General features: G+C 43.5%; 2 protein-coding genes and 1 pseudogene across 5 annotated transcripts; 1 reads left to right on the top strand and 2 right to left on the bottom strand.

Moving 5' to 3' along the window:
• The first annotated feature begins 1,834 nt into the window (after positions 1 to 1,834).
• LOC147432731 (hydroxyproline O-arabinosyltransferase 3-like) lies at positions 1,835 to 15,886 on the top strand. 4 transcript variants are annotated; one of them, XM_086492573.1, is made up of 10 exons: positions 1,835 to 2,402; positions 3,005 to 3,072; positions 3,161 to 3,362; positions 3,435 to 3,532; positions 3,612 to 3,681; positions 6,565 to 6,636; positions 6,730 to 6,843; positions 7,113 to 7,174; positions 7,269 to 7,503; positions 7,593 to 8,016. In XM_086492573.1, the coding sequence occupies exons 1-10, from the start codon at positions 2,256 to 2,258 to the stop codon at positions 7,698 to 7,700; spliced, it is 1,176 nt and encodes a 391-aa protein (XP_086348699.1). In that variant the 5' UTR covers positions 1,835 to 2,255; the 3' UTR covers positions 7,701 to 8,016. The 4 variants fall into 4 exon arrangements, with proteins under 4 accessions (XP_086348699.1, XP_086348698.1, XP_086348695.1 ...); XM_086492572.1 differs by lacking the exons at positions 7,269 to 7,503; positions 7,593 to 8,016 and adding an exon at positions 15,689 to 15,886 and having other exon boundaries at positions 1,838 to 2,402; positions 7,113 to 7,192; XM_086492569.1 differs by having other exon boundaries at positions 1,839 to 2,402; positions 7,113 to 7,192; positions 7,327 to 8,016.
• LOC147432733 (uncharacterized) lies at positions 10,869 to 12,239 on the bottom strand (annotated as a pseudogene).
• On the bottom strand, positions 11,944 to 12,925 carry LOC147432732 (uncharacterized). Its single transcript, XM_086492575.1, has one exon. The coding sequence runs from the start codon at positions 12,923 to 12,925 to the stop codon at positions 12,434 to 12,436; it is 492 nt and encodes a 163-aa protein (XP_086348701.1). The 3' UTR covers positions 11,944 to 12,433.
• Positions 15,887 to 16,000: the final 114 nt, after the last annotated feature.

Below are 16,000 nucleotides of genomic sequence, written 5' to 3'. Positions count from 1 at the left end.
ATAAAAGTACAACTGACACTCAATGTTGATTACAAAAGAGCTTGATGACAATAGGAGGCTCTTTGGACGCCTATAGTCATATACGATCGGATATTTTCATTCTTTGAAACTTTTCCCTTAAATGAGCACCATTTAGATGTAGCCGACTGGCTAATTATCAAATACGTGACTGTATTAACTTGAGATCAAACCCTATTGTTGCTTCTCGTGTGCCACATTTTGCTCATGTCTCATGTCCACAGCTCCCTGCTGATGGGCAAGGGGTCCAAGATGGATAGCTTCGACCTACAGTGGACATCACACCCAACCACTACGTTATGCCATCTCATGTGCGTACACGTTCGGGCGGATGTGTGTGAGAGAGGTCTTAGCTCCTTTAACCCATGATGGGTGACAATTGCCTTAGGCTTGTGTCACACATATCGGCCTGGACGTGCGTGCACATGACATAGCAAAAGCTTATTGGGTGAGAGCTGTATTTGGATCTGGGCGAAGTGAGGCGACCCAGACCCCTCGCCCATCCTCGGGACTAAGTGACACGGGCATGGGAGGGTGGGATCTACGATCGAGGGATTGTGGGCCGTAGATCTGGGTGGCGGCGCCGAAAGTAATCTAGGGTACCCTAGATTACTTTCGATTGTCGCTGTTTTGCATACGTGTTTTAAGTAAATTAGGGCCCCCACGTTTCAGAACGTGCGCATAGCGTAGTGGTTACGGCATGCGCCTCTCATGGGTGGGGTCACGAGTTCAAACCCCACACCTGCAAAATGGGGTACCCTAGATTACTTTCGAAACACGGGTACCCCAGATTACTTTTTACTCTAGATTACAAAAGCAATCTAGGGTACCTGCATTCCAGATTTATGGAACACAATCCCCCGGTCGTAGATCCCACCCTCCCCCGCGCGTGTCACTTAGTCTCGAGGCTCGCCCATCCTTGACATACCGTGGACAGGAAGAAGCACTGAGGAAAGAGAGAAGAAAATTGTTTGCGAGAAAATACAGATATTACCATGTCCAATTATCGTGTGACAGAACAGGCGCCCAAGCCAACTATTTTTGGCAATTTCTTCCCCGTGTGTGACACGGGCCTTAGTTACAAAAGAACCTAGCGAGTCAGGACTGCCTAGGTGGCAGTGTCTTGCCACGTGTAAGACCTTTCAATCCTTCGTTTCGTGAAAGTCTTCCTTCAATGGCGCCTAGGTGTCTTGCCACGTGTAAGACTTTCAATTCTTCGTTTCGTGAAGATGCAGAAGTCCAAAGTCTTCTTCCTTCAATGGCGCCTTGTCTCCCGTAGTGCCCCAACTAGCCTCAGAAATCAAGCTTGTCGATGCCATTATGCAGAATCATTGCGGCACACTTCCCTTCTCAGCTCTTTCACCCGGACTGACACAAGCTCGAGCCCGCCATAGCCAATAGGGCCCCCTGCATCTCTCGTACCATCCATTTGCAGAATACCCTCATTTCCACTTTCACATTTCAAAAGTATGAATGCACGACACAAAGCTTTCCACGTTCTGAATCCTGATGTTGAATCGGTGTCTTTGTAAGCGTCTCCTTCTGTATCAAGCAAGGCTCGATAAAAGATAGCCTGTTCAAAATGAAAAATGACCGGCTCAAGTTTGGTCAAGAAGGTTCTTAAACCAGTTCAAATTATGGAACTTTTAGTTATAATAGAGATTTTTAGTGTGATTATCCCTCTCAAATTTAGAGTTAGCCTGTTCATATGCGCGTGAAAAAGTTCCAAAGCGGGGTCCACAAAAAAAATTTCCCGAGCCTTGGGTGTCAAGAAGCCGACTCCTCTTTCACGTGTCTTTTCGCCTCCTTTTCTGCAGTGACACACCCTTTACAGGAACTCTTTTGGTTGTTGTGTCTCCTCCTTATTCTCTTCCTTCACTCCGGTTTCCTTGCCTTAAGCTTCACCATAGCTAGCTAGCATCAGGGCGTCTGCATTCTGCGCCAATTTGTGCTACATCAGACACTCTCTTTGTCTCCAACATGGGAAGCAAGTCTTTGCTCTTCTGGGCATTGATCTTGTTTGCCACCTTCTTGGCCACATACAGCACTATTTCACTTCTACAATCCGGCCATAGCTCCTCCACAGGCAGCTTCAATTCCGACACTGATTCTATGATCAATTCTTTTGACCCAATTGTCAAATTAAGCCAGAAGTTTTCGATAGAAAGGCGTCACCAGAGACAGGGAAAACAGAGGCTTTTTCATGTTGCAGTTACCGCCTCAAATTCAGCCGCATCATGTACTACTGGTACAAGAAGTTCCAGCACATGCCTGGGTCAGAAATGGGAGGTTTCACAAGGATTTTACACTCTGGCACCAATGACCACCTCATGATGGAGATACCTACCGTTGTCGTAGATGAGCTTCCGGAGGGAGTGGACCAGGTAGCAAAATCTTAATTTTACACATAATTTTACCTGCGCTTTTTAAACCATTTGCAAATAGCTGAGTATTTCAGTGCAAATTAATCTTCATTGTGTTGTTTACATTGTATCATTATGAAACGACCTGAGGGATAAGCCTCAGTCCGTATACATATAAAATGCTCTTGGCCTGTTCAGGCTTGGCCGGTTATTGCCCAAGCATCACCTAAACCATGGTGTGTTGGGCTACACACCTCTGTTGCCTACTAGGGCTTCCTCACAATCCTGTGTGATGGCCCTAGCATGGACTCCACCCCTGAACTCGGCATACGCAGTGTGCTCTATGAATCATATCCGTGCATTCCATGCGTGCTGATCCATGGTTCTGCTCCTATAGATGACATAACATATTACTTTAATAAAGCTGAACTGTTGCTCACAGATGAGCAAGTTGAATTCAGTGGCTAGCTTCAATTGTGTGTGCATATTTGTCGTGAATACAAATGCTGATGCTCTGACTACCTTTGGTACTGCTGATATGAACTTTACATGATAATCAACTCAAGTCATTCTGCATATTCTTTCCTAATTCTTGATGGAGGTTCGTTAATAATGTCTGCCAGGGATATTTTGTCTTGAATCGCCCCTGGGTGTTTGTGCAATGGCTCCAAAGGGTTCCAATTGAAGAAGAGTGAGCATGTTCTCAGCAAATTGAAAGCAGTCAAGGCTGTAAGAGAGCACTATTTAATAGTTTAAATAGTGTTTTTTTGTTCTTGCAGCTACATCATGATGGCTGAACCAGATCACATTATTGTGAAACCACTTCCCAATTTAGCCACTGAAGATATACCTGCGGCTTTTCCATTTTTTTACATTACTCCGACAAAGTATGAAGAAGTTGTTCGAAAGTATTACCCAGAGCACATGGGACCTGTTTCAAATGTGGATCCTATTGGTAATTCCCCAGCTATCATCAAGAAAGTAAGTTACTAGAGTTCTGGTCATTGGTCTTGAGATGATCATTGGTTTTTATAATTTTGACTTTTTTCTCAGTCCCAACTTGAGAAGATAGCGCCAACATGGATGAATATCTCATTGCAAATGAAGGGTGATCCAGAAGCAGACAAAACTTTTGGTTGGGCTTCAGAAATGTAATGTGTTGAAAGACAGCAACATCCAATTGTTGCATGTACTTTAGTCTGATAAAGTCATTGTTGTGGTTTTGATCAGGTATGCTTATGGGATTGTGTCAGCCGTACACGGAGTCAAACATGCTCTCAAAAAAGACTTCATGATTCAGGTATGCTTCTACTAATTTCTTTATGGGTGTAAAAGCCTTGCGATTCACATCCAGGGGCTCACTTAAATCTGCCAAATAAGTGGCGGTTTCTCCATGCTGTTTCCTTCATTCACTTGTCATTTTCAGTCTTTGTTTTGTTTGTTAATCACATGGGTGACTGCTGCCAAAAAAACGTACCGAGTTATGGAAGTGTATGTGCATTGCACTCATACCAAGTGTAAACATAAATTGGCAAGCTTTCCAAAGATTTTTGATAAATCTTTTTGCATTCCAAAAAATGCCAAACAACGGGTAGTGAGACAGAGATTGGATGAGGTAGTGTAGCTCCCAAATATACCTTATGAGGAGAGACTCCCCGATCAGGATCGAGAGGGTATTTCAAAGTAGTTGGAGAGTCCAGAGAGATCATTTGTGATTAGATTCAGACATTACATGATATGTCTTGGATAAAAGAGAATTTCTATGATTCAGACATTACATGATATGTCTTGACGAGGGAGACTGTCTATGATATTTTACAGGAGCTGATGATGGTGAAGGTTGACTATTACGTGGATATTAGATAGTTTGTAGATTTGTGTGAGACATAGTTATCGGGTTCTCTATGTCGAAGCTGATCGGATCGGAAACTCCGTTTTCAAATTCTCTGGTTTCTGTTTTGCGGTTTCTTCAGGGAGTTCCCCACGTTCTACACACAATTTACCTATAAAAAAGCCGTTTCTAAGCAGTTCCAATGAAATGAGCGAGCTGATTTTGTCTTTGATGGCCTTGCCGGTGCCGTATGCTCTAGGTGACTATGGTATGAGCCAGATTAATGATTCCGTTGTCAAAGTCGACGATGCGGAAGCATGCAATGAGGGAGAGAATACATGAGAGAGAAACAGAGACTCTGCTGAACCAACCAAGTGGGCAATGAATTGATGATTATACACTGGGGGACTATAGTTGTTGCTTGTATACTAGCCCGGGGGCCTTGAGTACCCCTCTCAAGAAATTGCCCTAGTAAAATAAATACCTAGAGCCAAAATAAACAATTGGATCACATTGGGCCATTTACTTGAGATGCTATAATTTTAACACCCTCTCTGCAGCTTATAGTGGACATATGTAGGAAGACCAAGTCAATGAAGAACCTACCATGGAACCCTAGCAATTGATAACTCTATTGGATACACCTTGGTTATGCTACCATCAAATTTTTACCTTTGTACAATGCCACCTTGAGCACCATTTGCCTCATAGAAAATTGAACTATAGACCACACCATGTCCAAGAATCCACATTCGTGAATTGTGAACTAGTCAATTCCAAACTTTCTTAGACAATGAATTGTTGGAACACATTGTGTCCATAATCTGGCCAACAACACTGGATTGTCGTGCACATCCATAGTGTTTTGTATACGGCGTGTTGGTTCCTTGCCAGATGTATATGCCTTGAACTTCGACCCACGGGTTCAAACACGGATAACGTGAATTCCACACATGGGTCCAAATCATTGTAAGGATCTCCTTTTCCCCTCTCTGTTGCTCACAAGCCTCTCTCTGGTTGAAGCAAGTGGCGGAAACGGCCACCTGACTAGAAATTTGGTGTCGTGGCCGCCATCGTATGCCATGCCGATCTCCTCTGCCGAATCTTAATCCTCGATATCCGTCATAAAATCTAATATCTAGCCATCCCCAAGGGGTCCAAATGAGAGATGGTCTATCAAAGAGCAAGGCTAACCAATGGAGAAAAAGACCTTAGGGTTAGCTTCATTGAAGACCTCCAATAGTTAGTGTTAAAAGTCCTTTGACCTTAGGTAAGCTAGGGCTGTGCTTGAGGTGGGAACCCAGCCCAAGCTTGAGGTGCTTGTCATGCTTGATGGCTGAGATGCTTGAGATGCTTGAAGTGCTTGATGATTGAGATGCTTGAGGTGCTTGTCATGCTTGAGATGCTAGGGCTGTACTTGAGGTGAGATGGGTGCCCAAGCTTGAGGGGCTTAAGGTCCAAGCTTGTGGTGAGAACTAGGCCCAAAGTTGAGGGGCTTGAAGTGGTACAAAAGTCAAAGTAAATCCCTACAAGGAGGGGACGAGCCATGCAAGAAGGGGGGTTGGTTGCTTGACCACACTCTCCCCCAAAGGGCACCCCTTGCCCAAGAGGCAAGTAGGACACATATCAAACCCCTAGCTAGGTTACCCTCATGGTGTGCTTAAAGCCTATTGGTTGGCCTTCCAAGGGGTGCAATGATAATTTAGTGGATTTAATTAACTGTGTTAGCATTTATAAAGCCCTCTCTCTCAAAGGGGAAAGGAGGACACTTGTCCGAAGGCTACCCTTGTTGCTTGGTATGACTCTTGCTTGTGGTTGGCTAGGTCTGGAGGGGTCCAATGAGCTTCAAGCATGAGCTACAAGGAAGGGTCGACCAAAGCAAGTAGGGGGCTTGCTTGAGGGGTATACTCTCCCACACACACACACGCACACACTCTCTCTCATTGTGTGAAGTGCAAAGTGCAAGAACTCCCTCTCCTTCTCCAAGCAAGTAGAGAGGTTGAGAGCCTACACCAACACTCTTGGCTATGGAATGCAGATCCAACCAAGAGTCATGCTTCAATGCTTAAGCTTGCCATCTTCTCCATCTTCATTACTATGCTATTATGTATGCTAGCAATAAGAGTGATGATAAGTGAGGAACTAATTCTTTTTCCTATGAAATGTTTCTCTCTACTCAAGAACAACTGGTACAAAGTCTTGCTCTATTTGAGCTAAGAAAGCTCGCTTCTTCCGACGCACTAGGCATCGGGCTGTCTGTGATTGATGACTCCTGAGACTGAGACAGAGAGAGAGAGAGAGAGAGAGAGAGAGAGAGAGAGAGAGAGTTTTGTTTATGGTTGAACAAGGTAGCCCCCATGGGATCTCGAGGTTGGAGAGAAGCTTCTCATACACTACACATATGGATGTGACTATAACATGAAGGTGATCTCTCTTTGGTGGTCGTTTTTATGGTTATGGCACTGCTGCAGTCCAATTCTTTCAGCGTCATAAAGTTTTTGGACTATTGAAGTTCAGGGAGAATTGACATATGGGAAACTTGGGGAATGGCGTTTTGATAAAAGGTCTCATCTTCAAGCGGCTCCTCCAAAGAATCTTCCTTTGCCCCCTCGAGGGGTTCCAGAGAGCGTGGTAAGCTGATTGTAGTGAATGTTACCTGAAATAGGAGTTAATGCATATTTCAGCTCAGTGAATGCTGGTTGCTTTGTTTCTTAACAAAAAAGATTCTCTCTCATTTTATCAAAGAAAGCACACACATAAAAAGAGTAGAAGTAAATGTCAATGAGAGATTGAATATGCTGCATAGCATCCTCCGATTTAGACTGCCCATTACTCCCATCTCCCCAAAGATCGAATGTGTTCACATGCCATTGGAGTTTTTATTTCCAGTTCTTTCTTAGGTGACTCTGGTGAAAATGGTGAATGAAGCAACTGCAAACATACCATTTTGGGAGGAAGGAAAGTAGATGCACAATGAAAGGTAAGAGTTTGGTGTGAAGCTCTCTATAAATGGTTTTAAGAGTTGGGCTGCTAATGGAAACTAGGTGTTGTGGCAGGTCTCTTGAAAATTATGAGCTTGATTGCTTTGACTATGCCTTTGTTCTTCAATTGCAGAATAGCGAGGAAAAGTCATGCAATTATTTAAGCTTGGAGCTTTGGCTGTCTTGTGTGAATATACAATGTTCTAATCTTAGTCAAATTTTATGTCATTGTATAACAGAAGGAAATCTTTTAACAGTGGATTTATATACCTTATACCTTTATATACAAGTTTGTTGTGAAGCAGGAGAGGTATCTAGCAGACTCGGCTTTTTTACACAAGATCTTATCGTCTGGCCTTGCTATAACTGGAAATGCCTCATTTGAAGTGTTGCTTGTAGGGCATTGTGCTTGTGCCAGATGCTAAATTTCAGATATTCAATGTCCATGTTGTGGCCATTGGAAGAGGATACATCTACTTTGGTCTTGACCTTTTTGTGGATTGCTAGATCCGTATCGCGTCTTTTTGGAGCATCTCAGTCCTACAAAATATAGCTTATTACCTTTGAGGATATTTGTCAACAGATACTAGAGAGATGCTTCTGCTAGTGCCAGGCTTCATTATGGCTTGAGTCGGCCCTGCATCTCTACAGTTATGACAAAAACTCACTACACAGATCTTTGTATTGATGTATGCTCGTGTGTGTTGTGGGTGTGTGAGACCACATACAGTACCTAGTTCTACACCCACTATCTATTGGGCATTGACGATGTTAGTGGGGATGTAATATTTAGTCAATACTATGCATGATGGAGCTATGGCTATATTGTCTTGTGGATGACCACCATGAGTCTATACTTTGCACTTTCCTTTACCCTTAAAGGTAAATTTGGGCTTATCTTGGATTCATTTAGGTATGTAGATATGAAAGATGCTTTATGCGTGTTTGTAGTTGAATCCCATCAAGGTTGACACGTACAATCATTTACCATTAGTACACGTTTGACGACGTGCTGTACTTATCGTACTACCAAAATAGAAAACTTGTTAGTTTAGCCTAGAGTCTAGTCTCTAAAGAATAAGTATTATGGGAAAAGACTAGAGCCCATAAACATTGAAAAAAGTCAAAAATGCAGCCCACCATGTTAAAAGTTGGTCATTTTTGGCTGGTCAATAACAGCCTTTACTTGAAAACTGTCCTGAACAAAATGTACTAGTTCGGTACATAATAGTTAGAGCGGATATTTCATATTAGTTAGGTGGTTACCATTGCACATTGTGGTTTCACTACATTCGAGGCAGATAGAGATTTTGGCAGATTTGTGTAGGGTTCTTACAGCCAGAGGGGGCTTCATTACCACTCCTTGATTTAAGGATCTTATCCCTTGATGTATTGTGTCGTTTGCATGGAGTTTTCCCCATGATATCATTGTATATTTTTTCAGGGTTTTTTCCCATATTTCTTGTATAAGGACCAATGGTTGATTCTAATATATAATGCATAGGGTCATAAACCCCACTTTGTGCTCATCCACACAGAGAGAAAGAGAAAGAGAGAGAGAGAGAGAGAGAGAGAGAGAGAGAGAGAGAGACTTTGAGGCTAGATGTGATTTTCATGAAGGGGCCCTACTTTCTTGGTTTAGAGGGGTCGACCATCAACGGTCATCGATGATTGTGTGCAGATTTATATGTTATATGATATGATCGGCCTTAGAGGGAGTCAGCAATTGAAAAAACATTGATGGAGCAGACCTTGATGGAGGCATAGAGCTTTATATGCAATGAGTTTTTCTCTTATGTTTGAGTGCAACCTTGATGATACCTTGGGGTGGTTAGAGTGCTATTTATTTTTTCTTCTTGATGTAGGATTAGTGGATTCATCCTCCAATTTTCTCAGTGTGGCCATTTAGAGGTTCTCATCTTATTTGGGGATTAGATCATAGAGAGCTCATGAGGTGGATGCAAGACAGATTTAGAAATTTTCTCATGTAGGAAAACAAAGTCTTTTCCAATGTTTCATACAATGCATAACATCATGAGCTTCTACTCGAGAGGCACCACATACCTAGCTAGGTATGATTGGGGGCAGGGGATTGCCCCCCCCCCCCCCCCCCCCCCCCCCCCCCACCCCCCACCAGGGCCGGCGGTCCCCTGCCCCCAATCGTACCTAGCTAGGTATGCGGTGCCTCCCTCACAAAAGCTCATGATGTTGAGGTAAGTCACAATGTGGGAATTATTGTGAGAATTTGTCCAAAACTTCTTGTGGTGTAGGCTTCACACAACTAGTTAGACATTCCTCTCATTTTTTATTGATTGTATCGTAGTTTTTGTATCCTATGCTTTCAAGAGTATGTATCCCATTGATATCATTGGTTATGTTGTATCGTTTTCCCTATATTCTTATATCATGACTTGTGGTCAAAAGTTTATAAAGAGCCAAAGGTTGCAAGCACCATTTTCTTGAGAGTGTGTGTGTGTGTGTGTGTGTGTGTGTGTGTGTGTGTGTGTGTGAGAGAGAGAGAGAGAGAGAGAGAGAGAGAGAGAGAGAAGAAGAGTTTTAACGTTGTAAGGACAATCCCACAAGAGGGAATTAGGATAACCAATCTACTATGCTTGGGTGATAGAAATGTTATTCCAGTTTTGTCGTCTTTAAAACACACAAACAGCCACACATCCATATGAGAGAGAGAGAGAGAGAGAGAGAGAGAGAGGATTCTATAACTTGATGGGAAATGTAGAGGTTTGAAATAGGTTCGATGGTAAAGATGGTGAAACAAGGAAAAAGAAGGAGGAGAGGTGTGGTTGCTAAAGGAGAGTTGGGAGAGTAATCGTCGAAAAAGCGGAAGTAATAGTGAAAAGTGCTATGTTGTACATCTACGGGTATAACAGAAACCCTAAGAAGCTTGTTAATTACGAAAAAATATATAAGCGAGTGTGTCTTTCGAAAACATGGTGACAAAATGTATGTTGTTTTGAGAGAGAGAGAGAGAGAGAGAGAGAGAGAGAGAGAGAGAAAGATGTAGCCAAAGATTTACAGCAAATGCGATTTGCTTAATAGCTCATCAGTGGTGTAAACTATACAGAAGAAAGGCAAACGGTTTAAATAGCAAGTGAGTTTTCATTCCCAAAAAGGATACAAAGTTTAAGAGAGAGAAAAGACTCTTTGGAGGGAGAATTTTATACAATTTAGGGGGCTTGGTGGTGTCTTTAAGAGAGGAATTTGATACAATCAAGGATGTACCCTTCCATAAAGATGGAGGGAAAACATGGAGAACTAAAGAAAGAAAAGATAGGACTACTCCAACACAAGGAGAGCCTCTAGGACTTTTAAAATAGGTATAGGAGAAGGGGTGTCCATGGAAGTGTGGTAATACCTCATGTGGGCGGAGTCGAGGAGGATGCCTAGTTACCATTGTCTAAAGGGTGTTGAAAAAGAAAGGGTGGTGGTTGTTCATGGAAAGGATTTTGCTGAGGTTGGGCGAGTTCAACCAACAAATTATCGGTTTGAAGAGATGTGAAAGTTCAAGATTAATGGATAGTCATTTACAGAGGTTTTATTGATGGGACGAGCTAATTTGAGCCGACGTTTGTGGGGTGAAAAGGGTACTTTGATAGGGGGGGGGGGGGGGGGGGGGGGGGGGGGGGGGGGGGGGGGGGGGGGGGGGGGGGGGAATTATAAGAAATGTAGAGAAAGCATGCCATCAAGAGAGGGGAGGGATATCCTTTTGTTCTTAGTCTAGAGAAGAAAAAGTTGAGAATAGAGATGAACCCTAAAGAAGTGAACTATCTAATGATCTATCTTTTAAACTCAAAAAGGGTAAAGGCAACTCTTCATAAGAAGATTGATTCTCTCTCAATAGAAGATTATAGAACTAGGATTTTAGATGGCATTGTGGGATGTTAAGATGATATCATTCATCATTTTTAGACACATTTGGAGCCATTTGTGAGCTCATTGACATAACAATTTTGTCTAAGGCACTTAAAGATAGATCTACATTGTCATAAAGGTTAGACTGTGCAAAAATTGGGGCAAATCCATCCCAAAATTATACAAGTGTACATTGGGAATTTTTGAAATTTGAGGGGGATTTTGAAATTTAAGGGGTATTTTGGTAATTTTCCCTTATCTAGATCTCAACTGATAAGCAATGTTTTGCAAAACTCCAAGTTTGTATTTCAAGATATAATTCATGTTTTCTTATTGGATCGCTTCAAGTTATTGAAAGGACTAGATTCTGGAGTGCCCATAATGTTCCTACAAAGCCAATTATAATTCCCACACATAGGCCAGGTAAAGCAACCCAATCATTAATCCTTGTAAGAAATGTATGTTTATTGCCATTTGGATGGTTAGGACTAGTTGTAGGACTCTCCTCAGGGTTACATGCATTAACAATGGGATGTCCACAAAGGCCAAGATCTCCTCTGAAGCTCATGTTGGATTGAAATGCAGATCCAATTGGAATAGTTCCATCTAACTCTTTATTGGATGACACATCAAAAACTTCAAGACTAGTCAATTCAACGAACGTTGGTAGAATTTGACCTTGTAGTTCATTGTAAGATAAGTCCGGTGATTCTAACACATGTAGTTTGGACAATGCAGCTGGAATGGACTTTGAAAGCATGTTCCTGGAGAGATTGAGGAAACGCAAGCCCACCAATTCTCCCAACTGGGATGGTATTGTACCATTAATAAGATTGTTGGACACATCCAATGAGGTTAATACCACAAGCTCATAGTCATATGTGGTGCTCATTCCCTTGACTACAATGTTGACTTCCTCCTCAAGACGGTCCAAGTTAGAATTGCGGAAGATTTATTGACATTCAAGAAAGCTGGCAATTGTAGGTCTGTTGGAAGAGCTCCATTTAGACTGTTGTTGGAGAGATCGATAAGTTGTAAGTTGGGAGTAAGAGCTCCAAAGGATGGGGGGAATGAACCATTCATCTGGTTGTTAGAAAGCAATAGTGCACGGAGTTGCATGGTATCCTTGATCGAAGAAAAGAGCATAAGGGATGCTACCCACAAGAAGGTTGTCATTGAATAGAACTCTACCAAAGAATTTGAGGCCGCATAAAGCTTGGGATGGAATTGCACCAGTTAAATTATTGTGAGAGAGATATAGAGAGCCAAGCCACAAGGTTGATTCACATCGATCGAGACCCAAATAGGAAAACACAAGTGAAGCATCAAGGGATAGGTGGTTGTGAGAAAAGTAAAGTGAGCTAGCTCCATTAAAGCCCAAAAATGGACCCGAGAAATCGGTCAAGGCCTTGTAAGAAAGATCTAATGCAACCAGAAAGGGTATTGTTGGTCAGATAAAGTTCTTCCAAAGAGATAGGGAACTTGGTAGGGATAGGGCCATGGAGAAGGCAGTGGCTCAGGTCTAAAAACTGCGTGTATGGAGGAAGCTGAGACGTCGAGAGCTCAAAAGCGAGGGGATTGCTAGAGAGGTCGAGGGTTGGTATACTGAAGTTGTAGAGAGCAAAGCAGTTGAGTATGTCAGGGCCAGTGAGGTTATTTCCTGCCAGTACAAGAGAGTTGAGAGTCTGATTTAGCAGAGGAAGCATGCCTTGGCGCACACAATCTCCAGGTTGTAGACCTGTGGATGCTAGTGCTAGCTCCATTAGAGGCAATCTAAATAGCCAACCTGGTAGTTTCTCACGGCCGCGCCTATGCTGTTGCCAGAGAGATCCAATATGCTCAGGCTTGACATCTGTTGCCATTCTGTGGGAAGCACACCGCTCAGGCGGTTGCCAGCAAGGTCAAGCTCCAAAAGCTTTGGAGAGTTGAAAGCTGGGAAGGCACCTGAGAATTGATTTCCATAGCTGTTATCGGAATGAAGGTCTAGTTTTGCAGGATTGGGCAATTGCTGGGTTAAGGATGCTGGGATCGGCCCCAAGAGGGAATTGAAGGGAAGCGAGAGCATGCGGAGTACAGGGAGATCAGAGTGGGCGACAAATTCCTGTAGAGTAGAGGTGAGGAAGTTGTTATCCAGAAAGAGCTCTTGCAAGAGAGGGGTGTTGTTGAAGGGGGGAAGAGAGCCAGACAAAGAGCAGGTAAATCAAGGTGCAGAGAAGTGAGGTTTGGGAAAGAAGTAGTGAAGAGAGGAAGGGAAGAGGGGGCAAAGAGCAGTGTGAGATTTGGATTTCGGCAAGGCCGGAGAGGCTGAGGAGGGGGCTGAGGAGCGATGGAGAGTCGATGCGCAGGCCTTCCAAGCCAAGGGAGTGGAGGTGGGAGAGGCGAGAGAAGGAGGGGGGGAAGGAGGTGTTAAAGCGCAAGGATTGGGAGGGGTCGTTGTTGGAGTACAAAGAGAGGATGAAATCTGTTAAGAGAGGAAGATGGGTGGAAGCACAGTCGGGGATGAGGAAGCGGTGAAGGCCAACATCAAAATTTCCATGGACACGCAGGCGGAGGTAAGTGAGCGCAGAAAGGTTGCAGAGGCTGGGCGAGGGGAGAAATATATTATGATCATGATGAGACGCAGTGAGCTGAAGAACATCTACCTCCATGTAGTCAAGAGCAACCCTGGTGACACGGTGGGGTGCGACGTCGCTGCAGGAAATTCCCTCCCAGAAGCAGCAATCCGTTCCAGCTTGCCAAGCGTCTGCATGGGTCTGCAGGCTGTTGAGGAATCCAGCGTGACGAGCAAAGGAGAGAAGGGAATTGTCATCAGGGGCGTAGCAATCAGGCGAACTGTCGTTAGCAGCAGACGCAGTAGTGGAGGAGAATATGAGGAAGAGAGCAGCCAGCTCGACTGTGACTGTGAGGGCCGATGTCATATTGTGGAACTCCATGATTTAGGCGCTTTGGAAGAGAAGCGACTATTTTGCTTAACGCTGCTAACATCCTTCCAAAAATTTGCCTAGTTTCTTCCTCCCGCCTGCGTGTGTGTGTGTGTGTGTGTGTGTGTGTGTGTGTGTGTGTGTGAGAGAGAGAGAGAGAGAGAGAGATATGTAAAGCACACATGAGACGATCATTCGTGCGTCCGATGGCACAATGAACGCACCCTGCCGGTCGTCACTTTGCGCACATGAGGGTCTTCAACCAGTATTCGTTGCAACTAACATATTATTGATGTTCAAGGTGGAGAGTAGGGAGGAACCACGGAGCTCCACGTTAGTGTGTAGCAGCTTTTGCAGACGTGCGAATGATTCAAGCTGGCTCCCGCCATGCGAATGTAGGGAACGTTTGGTGAACGCGATGAAGGGGGGCGGATTTCCATTGCGGTAGCAACGGTAGCTACCCGTTCCTCTGCGTGTAGGGGCATTATGGGCTTTGTTGAGCTGGAGCGCCCTTTTTCACCGAATGCAGGGCACGAACGCTGCATGTGCACAACACGAGAGAGAGAGAGAGAGAGAGAGAGAGAGAGAGAGAGAGAGAGAGAGAGAGATGCACATTAAGGCTGCTCACACACCAGGGTGTCGAAAGATGGGCAGCGGTTTTGAGAGCCCAAAAGGTTACAGGGTCTGCAAATTTTGCGCCAGACAAGAGTGGGGCAGCCGAGCTCCCCCGTCCAAAGATGGGCAGGGATTGAGCCGCGGACCCCACGTTTGAAAAGTGAGAGCTAAACCAATCAGCTAACTAGATTTTGGTGAATGATGGTGGCCCCAAATTTAACAATATAAAAAATGATTTGATTGCTCAGTGTCTAACCATGCCCGCCTGTCCCATTGTGAGATGGGCATGCTTGTTTTTTGTGTGTAAGTAGCCTAAGGTCACCGAGGCAACAATATATCGCAAAGCCTACCATGTTGCAGGCTACACGAAGCATTGGCTCGCCGGCTTGCAGGCCTGCCTTGCTTCAACAAGATGATAAAGCCACCACACCTAAAGAGACATGGCACCTCTCAGTTTCTAACCAGGTCCCCATTAAAGCCTTTGGATGGGTGTAAGGCTTCCTTATTACTCACCCTCAACCCTCCCACAACACTACCTACCCATCAGTCCACACCATCCTCAACAACATGTGGAAAGTATCTCTTAACAGGATTCTTTGCAAAGCTTGATGTGAAAGTATCCATAACAATGATGTTGGTTAAGTGCTTAGATAGTAAATATGTGTTAGAATTTGTGGATGAAGGTTGGAGTCAAAAAACAGTGAATGCAATCTAACTCCATTACATGTAAATACATGATCCATACCCAAAACATCATTATTTTATTTTTTATAGTCGATGGCATCATATTGGGGGAGAGGGGGAACTTGGTTCCTTTAGATCAAAACTGGATGATTTCAATGAGAACCCACATTCACAACATTGATGTATGGATGCACAATGAACACTTGGCAACATTGAAGATACGAACCAAGTGCTCATTGTACCAGGTGAGGTAGGACTTACACAATGAGGAGATAGATTTACCTTCAACTTTTGCTTTTCAGATAGTTAGAAAGAAGGTAGGTATGTAGGAAATAGTTCTTTTCTAATGGAATTTTTTTTTTGTGACCTATTCTTACTTTTCTTATTTTTCAATGTGGATTGCAGGTCCGAGGAGGATTGAGAAGCAAGTTTTATTCCAAGAAGTGTTGGAAGGAATAGTACATCTTCTTCCAAGCTAAAGTTTGATAAAGACTATGCAAATTGTATCAAACTAGCATTTTGTACAAATGTTGGTTGTCTCTTTAAGTAGCAGACTGACATTTTGTACATTTCCATATCAATGACAAATGACATTTTGGTTAAGGTATCTTATCTTGTTTGGTTTATTGTTCAGATGTCTTGTTTTATATCTTATTTGTTTTTTATTATTCAAATGTCTTGTTCGATATCAATGTCATCAATATTATCTGCCTTCAC

This window comes from Adiantum capillus-veneris, chromosome 20 (genome assembly GCF_014529385.1).
Source record: "Adiantum capillus-veneris isolate H3 chromosome 20, ASM1452938v2, whole genome shotgun sequence".
NCBI classification, from domain to species: domain Eukaryota; kingdom Viridiplantae; phylum Streptophyta; class Polypodiopsida; order Polypodiales; family Pteridaceae; genus Adiantum; species Adiantum capillus-veneris.
This window is presented reverse-complemented; position numbering and strand designations above follow the sequence as displayed.